Source organism: Magnolia sinica, chromosome 1 (genome assembly GCF_029962835.1).
Source record: "Magnolia sinica isolate HGM2019 chromosome 1, MsV1, whole genome shotgun sequence".
Lineage (NCBI taxonomy): Eukaryota > Viridiplantae > Streptophyta > Magnoliopsida > Magnoliales > Magnoliaceae > Magnolia > Magnolia sinica.
The window spans coordinates 130,572,682-130,593,704 of NC_080573.1; the positions used below are offsets into that span (position 1 = coordinate 130,572,682).

Sequence of the window (21,023 nt, forward strand, 5' to 3'; positions counted from 1 at the left end):
ATATATTCTCTTATAATTAGTTTTAACAAAATCTTTTACTTACGCACTTTTTTTAATTAACTTTTTACAATTTATTATGCATCTCATAAAAGGTAAACGGGTTAAATGCAGCCCCGACCTCACCCAAGGTGGTTTTACCATTATTATGGGCCCACTCTGATACATGGATTCTATATCGACACCATCTATTTATTTTTCCATATCATTTTAGAGCATGAGCCCAAAAAAGAAGTAGATCCAAGTGTCAAGTGGATCATGCCATATGAAATAATGGAGATCAACTATTAACAACTTATAATGGGCTACAAAAGTTTTGGATGAAGCTGATATTTGTGTTTTCCCTTCACCTAGGTTTAGGTGACCTTATGGTCCACATAGGATTTGGATATGCTTATGATAATCTAGCCAAACATATGCATGGTGTGGATATAAAATAACTACATTAAAGTGGACCCCATAACAAGAGGCATAACACTCTGGGTGAAGTTGGGGCTGCATCCAATCCACTCCATCCCTTTGGACATGAGGAGGAACAACCTACTGAGATCTCAACCAAAATTAATAGTCATATCGAACCGCAAGGCCATCCTTTACTTGCTTCCATTGACGATGATGAACAGCTATGACGGTCCATTATACAATCAGCCACATTACCCGGACCAGCAAAATTATTATCTTACCAGGAGTCAATACCAGCAGGTCAGGTCAGGCTCAGGCTCAGGCCCAATAAATTCTTCAGGCCAGGCTTGGGCCTGTTGGGCTCATACCTTGTTCTTCCAGCCCATTACCCGCCCCTAAAGCCATGTCAGCTTGTATGGGAGCATTTTCTGTCAGTCACGGCAAATATGCATATGCAAACAGCATTCTTCAGTACCGGACATGGTAAGCTAGAAACGCATCCATCAACAAGCTCATGATTGGATGGCTAAGATCATCTGACTGAACCAAAACTGAGACATGCGCAAGCGCATGTGGACTCAATGGACATTGCTTGATATAATGGTACAAATGAGTTGCATCAGATCAAATCTCAAAAAACTGCAGCCAAAGAATGAATCCTATGATTGATTTTCTAGCAGAAATTACAAAATAAACATAGGGCCCGCCTGGATGCACATAAAATCAATATTTCGACGCAACAGAAGACAATTCATTCCACTGCACGCATGTTGTAGTGTGAAAATAGAAACCAAATCAAGCAGCCTTATATCTTCCTCAGCCTTTTTCACTCCAAATCAATATCCACAATCACTCAACAAAAAGGTGTTATGGATATTGATTCGAGCAGAAAAGGAATCTGCCTACCTGACTATTTGGTTACATCCAAATGGGCCCACAACAAACGGTGGACTGCTGACATATGTCTACACATACTATATCCTTGTGAAATGCCAACCCTCATTTGGATATCAATGATCTCTGATCTCATTCTGAAGTGAAAAATGGCAGTACAATGAATTTGGATATATTGCTACAGTATCTCTCTGCAGATGTCTCTCTGCTCTTTCAAGGACAAGTTCCTGTCACAGCCTGCCAACGATTTATTCAGTATATTGAAACAATGTATCCGTGCCCCCCCAAGAAAATTAGAGCCCGGATTATGATGAGATTACACCTTGGGACAATGGAATTTACAGATTGAATGATCAGAAGCTGGCCTGGAGGCAGATCTCACGAAAATAACAGATTTCAACGCAACATCCCCGATAACTAGTTAAAAAAAGAACTGGTCATCGCTGAGGTTGATTACGGTCGGTTGTCAGGAATGAATGGATGGTGGTTCATGAGTATTTCTTGTTTCTGTTGCTACCTCAATGGCCTTGTCATCACGGGCCGGAACTCTCAGCCATGTCTTCATAGCATCATAGACGGTGAAACCAATTGCCACTGACGGCACTACCTGGAGGACATGCACATCAGTTAAGATTTCCAATTATCTCTGAAAGAGAACAAAAACAGGAATAAATGTCCTGGACTTTGAATCATACTTTCACCGAATGTGCTAAATGCGGCATGTGTCTGAGATCTGGGCAGTTCATCAGGTAGGCCCCACCTTTCGCATGGGATCTGGCAGTCCGACCATAAGGTGGACCATACACATGCATCAAACATGGGCAATCAGTCAAATCCATTTTTTTCCATATATGTGTAGCCGACACCGGATGGCTTGAGCAGCCCAATTTTCCTTGGACATAGGGTGGCGCCCACCTGATAACGGCCTGGATCTTACGGACATGTAACCATGTGAAGAGAGTAGGCTGCAAGTCCTACTCTCGCATCTGGCAAGTAGCCACTGGATTTCTCCTTCACAAGATGTTTTGCTTTACCTTCATGTAATTGATGCTCAGCCCCGAAAAAAGCTGCCTCCACCCCTGCTTTTGAGTGATCATAACAAGGGTCTCCAATGTACCCTTCACTTCTCCTCTGGTCGCTGCTGATAGAGTTTGTACCTGAAGATTATGTCTATTGGTACCCATTAGTTCTGCACTGCATTTTTGCAATTTTCTCATTAATAAAGTTTGGTGGGGGAAGAACCTGCATTTGACGCCTGACAACATCCAGAGGATAGGTTATTGTCTGACCCAATAAGCCAGCAACGGAACCGCATACAAGGTTAACCATGATATCCTTCTTGTGGCCCTCAGGAACATGGGATTTCATCTCCTCATAGAAATAAAATTTCAATCCAGAATAAGGAAAGATTCCATACAGTGATGGGGCTGCCCAAAGATCTCAAACATGTTAATGGAAGGGCTAGTAATGTGTGCCATGTGAACCAACAAAGAAAATGAAAAACTGGGGTGTATTTGGATGCATGATCAATTGAATTGCAATCATTAGTCAAAGTGTCTAATGAAGTGGAAACAACCAAATCATAATTTCCTTTATAAGCATTCACACTGGATTTGTCTCCAGTTGCAATCACTGTACTTTTCAAGTTGAACTCAAAAGAAATGCATCTGCAATTTGAGGGCTACTTCCTTGTAGTGAATGCTATCAAAGAACACTGATGTTTGTCATTTCCTATTTGATTAAAATGAATGTTCACAATTTGTTTCCCTTGTGGATCAAAACTCAAGCCTGCATATTAAAATAGTGGCTAGGGCTGCAACTTGGTTTCGGATTGACCGACCCAATTGATCCAAGTTGGCGTTTTCCAACCCTAATGTGGCCCGAGGACCTTGACAAACCAACCCAAACCTGGGTTGAGCAAATTCGGGCCAGGTTAGGTCGGGTTGGGAATAATGACATATATTTGAGTTGGTTGGGTTGGAATGGTCAGGTTGGGATGAATTCTATAAGAATTCAGCTGGGTTCGGGTTGGAATTCATGTTGGGTTGGGTTGCAGGTTAGGTCTTCTTAATGTGAGGCCAGGCATCAACTGACCCAATATCCTCATTTCATCTACACTCATCCTATAGACATGTTATTCTGTAATGGCCCAACATTTTATCCCATAAAGCATGAATGGTCTAGCTGTCCGATAAAATTTCCCTTTCAGTTTGAGCAGCACATGGCAATCACATAAAACTCCAAAGGCACATCTCCATTTCTTCTACCTAGTTTGGATTCTATGGGCAACATCCTTCTCAATCTCTCCACTCTTACTATTGACCCAAGGTATCAAAAGTGGTCAATTTGGTAACTTCTTGGTCAGCGATGTTAACTAATTCCTTGTTTTCACTCCTATTGTTACTAAATTGTACTCCATGTACTTTGTTTTAGTCTAGCTAATTTTAAACCTTTGGATTTTAAAGCATCCCTTCGAAAATGTAGCTAATTTTCACCTTCTCTTGTCCCTAGTCTATTGTAAAAATCATCATATGCCTCACGTTTAGCCTCACTAAATACTTTCTTAGCGGTCTTTTTGGCATTTATATATTGTTCAAAATCTTCGGCATTTCTAGTCCCTTGTCAAGTTTTGAAACATGAACGTTTCTCGTGAATGCCTTTTTATCCATCATCATTCCACTACCAAGTTTCCTGATATGCTTTTCCCTCTAGATACACTTCTAAAACACCTTTCGCCACTTTCCTAATGCACTTAGCCTAATGCATATTTTCCTTATAATTTATTGAGTAGGATTAATGATGAGATTATTCATAAGGTTCATGTTTTGGTGTAAACAAGGTGTGTTGTAATCAAGGTATTCAAAATCAGTTACATAACGGTAACAGTCATAACCGTTACGCGTTATGGGGTCAAAACGGCCGTTACAGAAAAAACGGGCCGTAATGGCCCCATAACCGTCCATTAACAATTTTTTCAAAAAAAAAAAAAAAAAGGCCGTAACGGCCCGTATCATAACGGTAACGGTGGTGGCCGTTACAGCCACTGTTACCGTTTTGGAATACCTTGGTTGTAATGGTGTTTGTGGGTGTAACAGTCCCCATCGATTCCATTATGCGGAATGGCCATATAGGGGACAATTCTAGAGAGTGTTAGTGTATAATATGTGTGGTTACTGGTTAGTCTCTCTTTTACTCTTTCATCTTCTCTGGCAGTGTACTATATGCTTTATTCTAATAAAACATTATGTGTTAGGGCATGTTGGCTAATACAATATTTTTCCCAAACTCTCTTCCTTCATCTTCTTCTCTCTCACTCTTCTCCTCTTTTCTCCACACCATAATCATCAAATCACCTTCTACTGTAATGACCGCTACATGCTTGTAATAGTCAAAATATGTATTCATCTCTCTCTCCCTCTCTCTCTCTCTCTCTCTCTCTAACCATGTTTATGATGGTGTGAAAGTCCACTCTTTCGTGAGAATGTTGTCTCGACCTGTCCAATGATTTTATGAACCTGACAAGCTTAGATTGATTGCAAAACACGTATATTTAATTTCCTAAATATGTTATATCAATGATAACTTTGTATTAGCATGAATGTAATACTAATAATGATTAATGAGACAATGCATTAGTTATATTTAATTATTTAGATAACCCTGGACAGTGTATCAAATTCATCCTACATTTATTCGAACCATTTTCAATCAATATTGAATTTTAAAAAAAATATACATTGTTGGGGGATTTTTCATGACAGTACCGTTCATGCATAAATTGGCAGAAAAAAAAAATATAATCTGATTATAATGCCTAATCTACTGCATGAATTTGTACATGTATCCAGTATCCACCCTACATCTATTCCAACCATTTAGAATAAATATCGAACAAAAAAATTTCTTTTTTGTTTTTGAGATTTTTCATGACAATAACTGTTCATGTGTAAATTAGGTGAAAAATTAAACAAAAATACAAAATCTGATTATAATGCCTAATCTACCGCATGAATTTGTACATGTATTCATCCAACATCTATTCCAACCATTTACAACCAATATTAAAAAAATAAAAAATTAAAAATTAAAAAAAAAACATTTTCTTGGAGATTTTTCATGGCAGTCACTGTTCATGCGTAAATCAGCAAAAAATAATAATAATAAATTACCAAATTGGATTTAAAGACCTAATCTACTGCATGAATTTGTACGTGTATTCATCCTATATATATTCCAGCAAGAAACTAGAAAGAAAAGAAATTGAAGACTTGTGTCTTTTTTCGAAATTTCTCCAAAATGGTCCACAGAGCTTTGATTCATCCAAGTTGCCTAAATCGAGTGTTTTAATCCGCAAAGAGTGTCGAAATTAGCTTAGGAAAGCTCTAATAACCATGAAAATGCAAGAGAATTCGGAAAAAGTGAAAAAAGAGGGCATTTATGTCAGTTTTAAAGTGAAAAAAAAAGGGAGTTGTTTTGTTACCGTTACAGGGGGTAGGTGACCATTATGAGGGTAATGACCATTATGGTTGTGATTTTAAGGGGCGCCCGTTAGTCCCCATATCATGTAACGGGCACCACCAATACCGTTACATAGCGGCTATTACAGCCACTATGTAACTGATTTGGCCCGCCTAGAGTATAAAAGTTTCTTTTGAGATTGCCTTGGGTCTCTTGCCTTGGGTCTCTCTACTTTATTTGATTCTTTGAATAGTCATATGTCTGTCTTCTTGCTAATTGACTTTGGTTGATTCAGTTTCCCACTACATCATTTTGAATATAGGCCCATCGCTTACTTGATGAGTCATGACTATAAGTGTAAATGGGTGTGGCTTGAAATAGGCAAAACCAAAACAACCCAGGTTCAGTCTAGTTACACGGCCAAGTGGCAACTTTGAGGTTATGGGCTCAGTCCTAGCTGACCTACCTAAAAATGAAAAAAAAAAAAGAAAGAAGAAGAAAGATTTTACTTGGCTATTTTTTTTTTTCTTTTTTTCTTTTTCATTTCCACCAATCCAAACAGCCCCTAACTGAATATAGAAATTGCAGATTAGCAATAGACAAGTTCTACAAAAGCCCAAGCATTAAATGAAAGAACATAGCAACATTGTCAAGAAAAGGATACCAATGTGCAAAAAGAGGTCCTAGGAGGCATTAAGTTATGAAGCATCCTCATAAGATTAGTTGTCTGTTCCTTTCTTGTCCCATGCAGTTCCTTAATGGAGAGAAACTCATTCAGACATGGTTCTGCGAACACTTTATTTTCCATTTTTAGTACTATTATTATCTGTATATCTATTTCAGTGAATGTTAATGATGTTCAGCTTAAGATCAAGAGATGTCTTGCGTAATTCGGTAAAAGATCTCATTTATGCTTTTTGGGAAAGTAAGGATATTTTACAAGTAGGAAGACATGCTGCTATTTCTCTTCCTTGTTCACAGTAATGACATCAATTGTACAGAGCAAAAGATTGATTTACTAATAAGATCATAGCATAATTTGTCAGTGGATTAAGATAAAGGAGCTCAAAAGATCTCGACGGAGCAAGAAGCCATACGATTACAGCAAAACTATTATGAAGTGAAATGCCAAGAAATGAGTGAACAGGATTTCCAAGGTATGGGAATCTCACTCAAGGTAGTTTGCTTTCACATCCATGATTATAAATCCTCTGAAAGATAGCAACGAGCTGCAATATTACTGCATACCTGCACCGCGATAGAGGCCTCTTATGCCACCCTGTCTATAAATCTTTGAAACACAATCTGAAATTCCTTTATAAATCGGCTCAGTGTGCAATTGCCCTCCGATATTCAACCTTGATGATCCAACAACCTGCACTACAAAATAAAGATAAGCTGAAGCTAGCAAATCCACATTTCTTTCATGAAATCCACAAGGAAATGAAACAAAACAGTTGAACTTTCAAATTTTAGCAGACTAAAAACCATTGGGTAGAGGCAGTGGAGGTAGAGGTAGAGGAGGAAGGCAAGGAGAGGTAGTAAAGTAAGTAGCTCACGATTCAAAGTTCTTCACCTGATATGCCAACTTAGTCCGGACTAAATCAAGGGGATAAGTGAAAAGAACTGCTGTTCCTCCAGCAACGGACCCAGCCACGAGATCAAGAACAGGACCTCTTCCAATACCAGGCAAAGTGAGTATAATCCATCGGCGATATTGCTCATAAGCCATGTAATGCAAAGCTGCATAAGGCACAATTCGAGCAACACTAGCTCCATTTCCTCTGAAAAGATCCCATTCAAAACAAAAGAAATTAAAATAATAATAATAATAATAATAATAATAATAAAATAATTTTTTAAAAAAAATTGTGGAAGAACTGGTGTAAGAGTTGAAATGCTAGAAAATAGGACAAAACTGAATTTGACGAGGGGAAAAAAACTTACTTATAAAACCCCAATAAACCTTCTGTCTTTGCAATCTTTCTGAAAGATCCCCACAATCCTATACTCTGAAACTCTGCTCTTCTGGTCTGCATAATCACAATCAATTCCTTTAAAAAGTAAGAAGCTCGTATATTTCCCCTGAACATTCACCAAAGTTTTATATTCACATTCTATAGCAAGAAAATCATGAGAATATCCTTGCATAATTACCGGCTTTTTGAACCTAGTATTATCACAAACATAAGAAAGATAATTTTATAGTTCTAAGATAATTTTATATTTACTCCCCAAAAATTTGAATCAAGTTTCTTAAGTCAAGTTCTATAGAGATGTGAAAACCAGATTCAGCAACCTAAGAAAATAAATCTCAGATAATTACACATTTCGACACTGTCATTGATCAACTGAAAGTTTCCTTGGACAACAAACGAAACTTTAAATTTTCCTATCCCAGCCGTATGAATCCAATCAAATTTTCATACCTAAATTCCTTTTAAGACGGGAGGGAGGATTTTTGTTAAAAATGTACCTATTCCATCTAAGAGTTAGCAAACCTTAAAAACCTGTAAATCTCTATGATATTATTTAAATGTCTGAATAAGAGAAAAATATTTAAATGTACGCATAAATTCCACCAAAACCTCAGATCCACACTAATGCTAGATAATAAAAAAGATTCAGCTCCAAACAAAACATCAATGTGATGAGGATATCACGTCACATACACCTTTGTGTACATATCAGAGGAGGAGGCGGGCTGCACCGATTTGCCTGTGGCTAGGCGAGTGTCCGTGATCGTGCTGAAGACCCCATGTGCATATGCGAGCATTTGGAAGACACCACACTGAGAAGATGCTCATGTGCTTCTTTATGGAGTGATCCAAACCGTTGGATCAGAGGGACGTGACGATCGGGCTATTGGATCACATGATCGGGCCATTGATCGTGGATTGTCCACACTAGTTTTCTTAGATTTTATTAGTATTATAGGATTTAGTTTTGTTTATGTTATGTTTAGACATCATTATGAGTGTTTTAGTTGATTTTACTTAAGACTATGGTTATTTTCGTCAACATTCACAAAACAGGGTATTAATTGTAATTTTTCAACTTTCTTAAAGATATAAAAAGAGGGTGGGTGAGTGAACCTCTCCCTCATTAGGTTTTGTGATTAAAAAAAAGAAAAAAGAAAAGGCTCTTGCTTTCTTCTTATTCTTCTTCCATCTTCATGTGATTTGAAGATACTTTCATACAATTTATGCGAGGCTAATCTTCATCAACGGAGGTGTGGGGTCTCCATTTATCCCCACACCACCATCTCTTTTCCCCTCCATCAAGGTATTGTCTTCAAGTTCTTCGATTCTCACAACCTAAGCCTTCGTCTTCTCATAAACGTCCTTCTTCCATTCTTGAAACCCTAACCCTAAATCTAAAATCCCTAACTTTCCTACTTTCTCAAATTACCCAAACTCTAATTTTTACCCTATGTTGTATTAGATTTTCTACTTTGAAATAGACTATACCCTATGCTAATTGGATGTCCCTACATCTATTAGATTCTAGTTTCTTCTTATTTAATGATCTTGTGTGACAATGTTAGTAACTTGACTAGGATTATGCATGATATTCTTTTGGTTTTTATGGGATTCGTAATGATTATGGAAATGCTTGTGTTTTTTTATTAATTGTCTTAATTTTATTACTTGATCTCATGTGGTCTTTGGTCAATGCATCGGTTTGGCATCACAATGCCATCTGATAGATGCAATGAGAAGGAAAAAGGAAGACAACCCCAAAAGATCCTTGGGAATAGTCATCTAGTGCTCTACATAAATGCAATACTTCCAAAATTCACCTTCGGTTACGAATTTTGTCCAAATTTCATCACTTATTACATATAGAAGTACCAGTGAAGAAGCATGAAAAAAAAGGAGGAACCAGTAAACCCAGAAAAATCATACCAAAATCCAATTTATTCATACATTTCTCCTCATAAGTCCAATCAAAGTACCCCAAACCCCACTCTTGTTCCCAAAAAAGAAACCGAACTTTCGTTTTGAAGCAACACCCCTCCCCCCAATTGAATATGGATTTATCTGGAAACACACACCCAAAAAAGAAAAAGAAAAAAAAATAAATGTAAAAAAAGGAAAAATAAAATCTACCCTGCAAAGTCAAGAGAACCATCTATTCTCTTCCCAAATCCAGTCAAATTGCCCAATGCCTCCTGAAATTTCAAGATTTAAAAAAAAAAAAAAAAAAAACATGCATTTGTTTTAAAATTTCCATCTAGAGTTACCAGACAATAAATAGGAAAACCTCTACCCATCAAAACTCAAGACATTATCTGTTTCTACTAAATTCAATCGAATTACTCGATAAAGTTTGAAAATATTGACGCTGAATTTTTTATTGTTGTCTTAGAAGAATATATTTTTTACAATTGTTTGAATGGAAATATATAGAATCTATTCTAGGAAGGAAAGCTAAAAATAAGCCTAACTGTTACAGAAAATTTCTAGCTGTTACACGTAGATGTGTAGCCTAATAATCAAGATAAGATTGATCTTGTGCTTGATTTGAGGAGTTCTCCGTTATACACCCCCGCAAGATGGAGCTACCATCGGCTAAGCCAATCTTGATTTTGAGAGAATCTGTGCGGTGTCGTGACAATGGTTTTGTCAGTAAATCCGCGAGCTGATCTTGAGTGTTGACATGATGAACATTGAGAATGCCATGTTGAACCAAATCACGAACAAAATGTAGATCAATCTGAATATGCTTCATCCGAGAATGCTGCACTGGATTAAAACTGAGGTGAGTTGCACCCAAATTATCACATAACAATTTCGGTGAATCTTTCATTGGTAACCCAAATTATCACATAACATGGTATCAGAGCGGAAGGTCCTATGTTCGAATCTCGAGAGCAACAAATATGCCTCGCTAATATTTTATTCTCTCACGGGGGGTCAGAAAAAATCAGGTCCAGCCCAGGGACTAGGAAATCAAGCCCGGCCTATTTATGGTGTGAGTGTCCCTCCACCCTTCTCAGTATGTTCCTGTGCAGAGTTCCCACCCCGCATGTGCGGGGGGTGTTAGAGTAATAAAGGCCGTTGATATACATTGATACACCACACTCTGACAGCTTAAGCTTTTGGAGTAAATGGTTGTTTGACATTACTAAACTCCAAATATTATTTTAAGACTAAAAAAAATCCATTCCAAATTCAATAAAAGCCTAAGAAACAAAATATCCAACACACTACGAAATTCAAGTAATTGTTTGTACTAATAGACCCAAATATAAATGCTAACACACTCCACCATTTCTAGACAAACTATGAAAGACCCTCAAAATTCAAGATAATTGGCTATTTCTCCTCAATTAATCAACCCACCTCCCATTTCAAGACAAATAACCAAATTACCATTCCATCTAAGAATTATCACGAAATTCAAAATTAATATTCCGGGCTCTTCTATCAAATTTGAATAGATGTACTCAAACCCAATTAGCATGAAAAGCCAAAAACATAAGCCTAAAACCATACAAGATTCAATAACAAAATAATCATAATTTCAAATCATCTGCAATTCCGACTGACTTTTCCAATAAATATCTATCGAAGACAAACTAACCAAACACCAAATTTCCCTTCAAAACTTGGCCACCAGTCATTTAAAAATTACCAAGAAAACCTCAAAAATTGCAAACCTTACAACCTACAAAATTCAATATAATTACAAGAAAGAGCCTCACCAACTGAATTAACAAAAAAAATCCATAAAATAATTTAAAAACCACCAGATCTCCTTTCCAACTCTATCCACTATATCAAAGAACTACCAATCAAAACTACAATGTAAAACCCTAAACCCTACACAATTCAATACAACAAGAATACAAAAGCCCTTTTTCAAATTATCTGCAATTTCAACTGAACTTCCAAGTAAACCCAGAAAAGATAATTAAAGAAAACGCCAAATTAACCCATCACTCCATCTGAGAAGAAATCCTAATCCTATAAAATTCAATACAATTACCCAAAAAAAAAAAAAAAACCATAAGTTCCAAATCATCTGCAATTCCAACTGAATTTCCAGCAAAACCCATCAAAGAAAGAAAAAATCAAAATCAACCACCAATCCATCTGAAACTAAGCAACAAACCCAAGAACATAAAACCTTAAACCCTATAAACTGAATATCGTTACAAAAACAAAGTCATCATTTCCAAATTACCCTCAATTTCAACAGAATTCCCACCAAAACCCATCAAAGAATTAAAATTAAAGAAAAACCATAATCCGAAAAGCCGGACCCAGCACCGAAATCTATCTTTGGAGGGAATCTACCAATCCGACGGTGTAGAATCGATCGAATTACCTGAAACAAGATCTTGACACGCTCAAGCGGAGCGACGACCGTCTTCGCAAACCCGCCCGCGACGCCCCCAGCAACGAGTTCCTTGGCGAAGACGGGCATCGAATCCATAGCCCCTTGCAAGAATCGCCCCTCCTCGCCGTCTCCTCCTCCCACCATTAAAGAAGGCAAAAGGAACAGAGAGGAGAGAGAGAGGAAGAAGACATGAAGAGAAGCTTCAGGCCTTCTTCATGGAGAGGTATAATGGGAAATGAGGGTCGCACGAGAGGTGGTCAGATGATCACGTGCGGGGGTATTTCGAGAAGTTGGGATGGAAACGGCGAGACGAAGGAGAGAAGGCAAGAAACGTTCCTGGTTTCGTACGGACAGTCGTCAGAAGATTCTCAGAGGTAAGGAGAGGAGACTGATTGGGCGATAGAGTATTTAAATGCCCCTTGACTTTCAATATAATTACGAAAATGTCCCGAGATTTCACCTCGGCTCGCGGCCTCCGATTAACAAGTGAATAATAATCCCATACGTTTGTTCGGATGGTAGTTACCATACGTCCGAGCTATGTGGGGCCCATCTTACGTAGAATCAAAACCGTGAATCTGATGTGAACTATCATGTGAGTCGTACATACAAAGAATCATTCAGGTCACAAAAGCTTCATGGGGCCAACCATAATGCTCATTTTCCATCCAACATGTTGATATTTGGTATCGATTACCTTGTGGGGGTGGCTAACAGTGAAGTGTGAATGGACAGTGGGTGTACTAACAAGCTAACTCAAAAAAGCCATAAAGACCCGAATGAAGGGGAAAAAAAATAAGTACCAGATTTATCCAAAACTTTTGGAGGTTTTTAATGGACAATCACCATTGTTTCTTGTAACGTGGCCCCACCTAGATTTCTCTTTAATTCATTTTTGGTTTCATTCCTTAAAATGATATGGAAAATAGCGGATGAACGGCATGGATATATACATCAAGGTGGGTGGCATGGTCAAGAGCATATGTTATGTGAGTCTTTGCCCGCACTTAACGGGAACTCTATGGAGCACATGGGAGAAATTCTATCCTTATACCTATGTTGGACACAAATGGTCTGTCTGGTTACATGGGAGTATCCTGGAATTATAATTATAATTGTATTTGGATGTGGTATGTGATTGAAGTAATTTATTGGAGGAAAACTGTTCCGTAGTTTGGACATGTGGATCAAAATCGTAGAATAGATATTCTAAATCAAATTCCTAGCTGCTGGTGGTACACTGGATACAGTTCTTTCCCGAAAAAACGGTCTCGAGTGGACTGCACTAATTATAAACCACAGTATTTATGCTGTGTAATATAATTGATGCAAGCACTAATTGGTGTCTTTTAAAAAAAGAATGTGGTCCAGATATCCAGTGGACCACACCATTATCATCATGGGGCATTAAAATCATATGCACGTGTAGCAGGTCTAGAAATCCAGTGACACACCAAATGAAGACTGCGGTATCCATACCGTCCAATATAACTGACAGACAGTGTAAATGGCACTATCCAAAAAATGAATGTGGTCAAGATATCTAGTAGACCACACCAAATGATTCAAGTGCATTAAAATCACTTTCATGTGTAGTAGGTCCACATATCCAGTGGACCATACCAAATGACAGTGCTTGGTGATGAAATTACAATCAAGGTGAAGTAGGCTTAGATTTACAAGTGACCACACCAAATGATATCCATGCGATCAAATCACCTACCATAAAGAAAGTTCAAAATAAATATTCTTTAATAGGTACACAACCACTAACACTTAGAATTTAAAAATAATAAACAACGCAAAGAAAAGAATTAAGATGGCAGTCACAAGTGCACAGAATCTCTCTTCAAAAGACATGGTGGGATCATCAGTCGACGTGGCTCTAGAAACCATGGCTCAGGTCGTCTGTTAGATAGACAAAGTTGATGAATGAAGGATGTCAACCTTGTCACAATATATGGCAACATATCACGCATGAGATCCTCGTCCGAGTCTCGATTGTGCACTGGTATTACCGAAGTAATTGTCCTGATCATCAGTTAAAGAATGAACATAAAGAAGGTCAGAATCTGTTGATTTGCCTTACATGAGGGCAATGTCATTCCAAGCATATGTTTATTCTAGCTTACATGAGGGCAATGCCATTCTAAGCCAACAAGTTCATGTCCCAAAAGAATGAAACACATGGAGATGTAAATGAACCATTTATAAGAGATAGTTTACATGATAGACTCAGCAAAGTTAGCATATAACATGAAAAGCCATCAAGTAGATTATGATCCAAATTAACAAAAGATACACTATACCAGCTTCAGTGACCATGCTACAGAATATAGGACATGAAATAGTTTTAGAGTCAAAACTAAAACTCATCCAAATCTTAAGTGGACCATACCATGGGAAACAGTGGTGACCGACCGATAAAAATTTCTTATGGCCCACAAAAATTTTAAAGTATCTAATAAGTATTTAGCTCACCTGAGACATAGATCTAATATTTGTTTAGCTCAGACCATAAGAAGTGAAACAGTAACAGAATCACTACTGAAACAGAAAAAAATCTACATTGAAACCTTTACATTTAGATTATGATGGCTTTCTATTTTTACAGAAAAAGCACCACCAATGATTCACAGTTGAGTCATAAACATGAAGGAAATGAAACAATCTCTGCATGTCTGGTCACAATGAAGCATGTTCATGATGAATGGAACATAAACAATGGTTTGATTCTATAGTAACATGAGTCTGGCCACAATGAGATGAAACAATCATGTCTACTCTTTGTCAGATTTACAGGAATCTATGAATTTTAACACATGTAGATTAAAAACAGAGAGAAGCTTATGATTTCCATGCAAGTAACAATTATAGCCTCCCTAGACCACATGTATAAAACCCACCCATATCACATTCGCAAGCTCATGATATCAACACACCATTAAAACATAGTTCGGAAAATCATCTATCCAACATTTACAAGAACATGACCGTCCCTTTCTTGAAAAGAACTACTATGCACATCGTCTAGGCATCCAACCCCCAATATTTCATTATTAATACATAGAATCTCAATAATCTAGTGAATTGCCATGCAAAAATTCTCAATCACAAACCCCCAAATTTTAAGAAAAATTCTATATAGTCCGGTAAATCATCTGAAGTACCATGCACATCATCTAGATAACAAACCCCCAAATTTCGTGGAGGAAAAAATTCATACAACATGAAAATCAATGGAACTGCCAAGCAAAACATGTAGGAAGGAAACCCCTAATTTCTAACAAAATTTTGAAAAAATCATCGCACCAAAAATCAGATTCTAGGAAAGCATCGCACTGAAAATTAAAGAAAGATTTCGGATCTAAGAAATCAAAATCTTAGAGGATGTTGCTTCGATCAGAGAAGGAGATGTACCTTGACTGGAAATGAGTTTTGCTCACCTAAAATCGGCCGAAGCAACTTTGAGGACAGCCACAAGCGTTCCAATCCAGTCTATAAGTAAATGCCGATTTTGCACCAAAAATTTCACTCTCGCCATCTCGACCAGCCACGTCGACCTGAATCCTCCCATCCCGTCGATCCGTATGATGGATGGAGGAAGACCTGTGGGATGGGCTCGATGCTGGCAGCATCCCGGGTGTAGTCTCTAAGAGGGATTTCGCAATCCCACCCTTATCACCTAAATCCCCTAATTCATTCGCTCATCGGTTGGATATCTACTCGCCCAAACACACAGCGAGAAAGCACACATGGGATATTACGAGACTATCCCTCGTAATCCCTTATAATTCCGCGGGCCAAACATGCTCTAAGTGGAGCTGAGTTTTGTTTTTTTTTTTTTTTTCCTGATCTTTGCTTGAAGCTTGCTCGACCTCAACTCGATTCAACTTAGCTAAAAATTTGCATGTATAGTAGTCAAGTAGGCCACACGTGTATGAGATGTGGACTACCAAGAAAGTGTTGATGCTGATATCCAGACGTTCACCTTAGATCACTTCAACAGAGGACCCTCCAACTCCAACAGGGGACCCTCATATGGATATGTAGAAAGAGAGGATAATGGAGACCCTGGCTTCAACAAGGGACCCTCTAATGCCAAAGTTAGTGCAAGCAAACTAGGTTTAGTAGAATGTAGGGTTTTTGGTGTATTTTTGTGCGTACCTTTCGCCGTATATGGGGTTCCTATTTATAGTTGCTTGTACTAGTTGCGTAGATGGTAATCCCCCATACTTAGTAGGTGCGTATAATAGAGGGGATATATTCCGAGACTCAAGGCATTGTCCTCGGCGAAAATTTCGGAGAGTTGGTCCTTGTATAAGGAGGAGATTTCCCAGTGGTCGACTCCCGAGGCGGCTATGGTTGACAGTCGATGCCGATCTCTAAGTCGGAGTGTCAGCTATGAAGAAGTTCAAGATCGATGCTTGGCCTCGACCTTCTAGTTGAACCACTCGGGTCCGTGGTCGATCTCCGATGAAGAGTCCGACCCCATAGTCTAACTGGTCGAGGTCCTGTGGACCGAGTAGAATATTGATTGTGGTCGAGGCCTGACTACAAGGTCAGGTCTATGCTCAAGACTTGCTCGCTGGTTATAATAGTGAGGCAGGTGCGGCCAAAGCCATCATGAGTGGTTGGGATTCAGGTCGTTGGTGGAGGTTGAGATCGATAGTGAGCTCTCTCCTGCGTTCCATGCTCTTGCTCATGGAGGGAGTGAGCTGACTTCTTTATGTTGGTCATCCGGGTGGTAAAGACCGAGCTCTTCCTTTTCATGTGGGTCGTTGCACTTGATCCATTTTTGCCCGTAACAGAAAGTAACAACCACTTATAGACTGCACTCAGGTTGCATGTTTTCCTCACCGTTCTCCTGATCACATGATGGAGCGTATTGGATCCGGCACGCATGCTACATGTCAGCATGTGCAGTCTGCCATGTTTGGTGCTTGAAGAAAGGTGCAATCATAATCAATATTTTTTGCGAAAAATTGGATGGATTACTTCTGTCCATCTCTCAATTCACATTTATTCAAAAATTGACATTTCATTCCAAAGCTTTGTTACTTCAGTACCTTCTTCTCCTCCAAAAACTTTCCCACCATTTGTGAGATTTTCCTGCCTCAAAGGATTCTCTAAGCTTCCATTTCCATCTTTTTCAACAAAAACCGTCTCCCCTTAAAATAGAAGAACTCAAAAAATATTATTTTAGTCAAGTTCAGAATAATTTTCTTGAAAAAAAAAAAAATTTTCTTTTTAAAACTTGAGCACCCTTAATGACTTCCATTTCAGTTTATTTTACAAAATTACTCCAGGCTCGAACTTGAACTTAGCTTGAGCTGCCAACTAGGAGGACCGAGCTAAACTCGAGCTGAGGTAGGCTGTTGGCCGAACCGAACCGATCTATGCCAAGCATGACCGGGTTTTGCCCAATGTCCAGCTCTTTTTACGTATATATGCAACTATTTTGCAACTTAGGTGAGCTCTGATGAAAATCAAGGGTGAGCATCCCCTCTTACTTTGCTCTGTGTGTAGCCCACCTGATTTTTTTATCATGCTAATTTCTGGATTCTAAGGGCCTGTTTGGCCAGCGAATCCCATGGGATTAGGAGGGATGGGATGGATTTTAAGGTAATGATGGCGGTATCAGTGGATTGGTTTAAGATCCATGGGATTGCTATATCCGGGGACAAGTTCACTGGGTCTGTTTGGCACGACCGGCATATCCCTGGATTTTACCTTCCAATCCGTCCAACCAAGAGATGGGATCAATTTTAAGGTAATGATGGTGATGTCAGTGGATTGTTTTAAGATTCAGGGGATTGCTTATATCCCGGGACAAGTTCACCGGGTCTGTTTGCTTGTCATGCATATCCTGGGATATTGCGATCCCATCCCTCCTAATACCATGGGATCAGTCCAGCCAAACAGGCCCTAAGGATTTCGTGAAGTGACTCGTCTAGTGAACGGATTGGATTTTGTGCAGGCATCATGTGGATGAGTTTTGAAAAAGTTCCTGTCTAATTTATAGAAGAAATTTTCTCAAGAACTTGTTATGTCCCAACTAAAAGTTTCCAAATGTTTCAAGTTTCATTATGTCCCTTCACCTAGAAGAGCACACCAGATGACAGGGTGGGATGACACACGCACAAGCCGGTGGACCCTGTATTCCATGTAAAAGTTATCATGTTGGCCATCCTTCCTTAAAAGCCGATAGAGTGGTGTGCCACACACCATCGATCGACCTATGTGGTGTGTTGACGTCAACAACTTATGTGGGCCTCACCATGATGGATGTGTTATATCTAGATGTCTATCTATTTGGCAAGAGCCTGAGCTAAGAATTGAGATAGATCCAGCGCTCATGTGGACCTCACCATATAAATCATTAGGGATTGAACGTCTGCCATTTCCAAGGGTTCACAGAATTTTTGAATCCAGACGTATTTATTTTGTACCTTCATCCAAGTCTGCGAGACCTTATGAACAGGTTGGATAGCAAATAAACACCATGGTGGGCCCTAGGAAGTTTTCAATGGTGGGGATCATTGGCTCATGGTGGGTCCACTTGAGCTTTGGATCTACTTCATTTTTGGGTTCATGCCCTAACACAATCCCACCAAATGGATAGGCGATTTGAATATAACACATACATCATGATGGGACCCACAGAATTTGGTGGCATTAACACACCATGAAGGTCGACTACCACCAATTCGTCCCCCCCTCACTGTCCCAAGTTCATCCATAAGGGACGGCCCACCTGAGCTATGCATCGGCTTGAGTTATGGAACATAGCATATGAGGAGTTGGACGGCACCAACGCATGCCCTGACAACTAGTCAAAGATGAATTACGGTTGCAACTGGGTCAAGTCAAGCCGAGCTCAGTTGACTTAGTGGTGCGGGAAAAAGCATGAAACAACAAGAGATAAGTCATTGTCTTCCTTAGATGAATAAAATCTTGAATCCATAAGGAGAATTTTAGAGTCCACAAGAAAATAAGAGAATTTTTTAAATATTTCATTGAAAAATGTGTGTATAATTTCTTGACTATTCTAAATTCATTTAGAATTTATCCAAAATAATAAAACTCTTCTAAATTTTAATATACCAAAAATAAAAATACTCACGTGAACTTTAACAAAGCATTTATAATATTATTATAATTATTTTTTAAAGATGAAAACTCTATTACTCTAAAAATAAGGAGATATGATAAAAATAAAATTTTTAAAAATAGTAAAATTTTCTAAAATTGTAATTTTGAACTAAAAGCATAAATTGTCCTACAAAACGGTCAGGTTGACTCCAGAATTATTTTTACACAAAGATCAAAAGGTTGATCAAAAGTTATAACTATTTTAAAATAAAAAATTCAAATGATAATTTTTTCATATTCAGATTAAATTTCTTTTAACCGGACATACCCAAGACCCGATTATGTCATACCTTACTTAGGATAGGTCCAATTCTAGTATATTACTTTCACTTTTGTTTGAGTTTCTTCTGGTTCAATCATGCAAAGAATATATTCGTGGAACGTCATTTATCCATTCCATCGGGAATTATTCTCATCTCCAGCAGCCCCACCGCATAAGTTACACCAATTCCAAACAAGTTATCCATTTAAATCCAACATGAGTGTTTAATATTTGAGCCAACATGACCTGACCCTGACCCTGACCCAAAAGCAGGTGAATATTCACATCTCGACATAACCTTACCCCAAACCAAACCCAACCTGTATTAAAATCAGGTTGGGTCAATCAGGTTAGGGTTGACCCAAACCCAAGTTAGATTGTCCGACGCTCGCACCTGCTCGTAGCCACGTGTTACCGATATTATAGGTTGGGACGGTAGCATTTGAATCTGGTCCTTTTCAATGATCCAAACCGTTTATGTCATAGGGATTCTATTGGGTAGGGTATGTCCGAAAAATCTCTCACAATGATTGTTTTAATCCTTTTGACTGTGTAAAGGTTGGGGCAACCATCCATTAACAAAACAAAATAACCATATTTAAAAACGTTTAAATAATTAAATTTGAGATATTTTATTTCTATCCATCATAAAAAGTGAAACCTATTGTACGAACGGTTTGGATCATTAGAAGATGACCCAGATCAAAGGTTAAAGTCTAGATGTATCGTATTGTAATACGTTGGCATGTATTCGAGAAAAACACCCTGAAGTTCGTCAACCAAAAGATACTCTCGGTGCGCACGACGCTTGATACGCAGGAACTCAGCAATTGTACACGTGGCATACATAAACTCATACTAAACCAACTATATCTCAGAATCTACTGTGTCTAAGTCAAAGTTCTAAAGCCAGATTGGTTGAAAAGTCTCAACCTTTGATTCGTGGGCCCTTGTTTGTTGAAATCGCACCATTGATTTTTTTATTTTTCATTTTAATCCGTCCAATTAGTGTCCACCAATCCAATGGTCAGAAAATTAAAAAGAGTGATTTTTGGTTCACGATACATTTAAGGTTGTATCCATAATTTGAACATCTTTATTTTATTATTATTTCTAATTCCACGAATGCAATTTGTAATTAATTTTTAGGAACCTGAGTATCATCCATAGCCAGAGTAACGAAGTTTTCACGTTCCAAAAAGGCTGGAATGTTTGGTACTTGACTTTCAAACCCTATCATTACTTTCACGTGCGCGCTTGGGAATTTTCCAATCAAGCGGGCGCGGGCTGGGACGGCCCACCAAGACCTAGCCGGAGACGGACGGTCACGTCAGAGGATTTGTGGGGCCAACCGTGATGTATATGTTTTATCCAGGCTGTCCATCTATTTTGAAAGATTATTTTAAAAATTGAATCCAAAAGAAGTAAGATTGAAGCCCAAATGGACCACACCATAGGAAGCAGTGGAGATTAAATGGCTACTTCTCCATTTCTACAGGTATACATG

The 21,023-nt window shown here is 38.4% G+C and overlaps 1 protein-coding gene across 1 annotated transcript; it reads right to left on the reverse strand.

Annotated features, from left to right (window-relative positions):
* Window positions 1-1,398: 1,398 nt before the first annotated feature.
* Window positions 1,399-12,489, reverse strand: LOC131217154 (mitochondrial carrier protein CoAc2). Its single transcript, XM_058211949.1, has 7 exons — window positions 12,088-12,489; window positions 7,699-7,784; window positions 7,328-7,535; window positions 7,000-7,126; window positions 2,536-2,720; window positions 2,328-2,450; window positions 1,399-1,900 (listed from the first exon to the last, which is right to left on the reverse strand). Exons 1-7 carry the CDS (start codon window positions 12,241-12,243, stop codon window positions 1,760-1,762), a joined length of 1,026 nt encoding a protein of 341 aa, XP_058067932.1. The 5' UTR covers window positions 12,244-12,489; the 3' UTR covers window positions 1,399-1,759.
* Window positions 12,490-21,023: the final 8,534 nt, after the last annotated feature.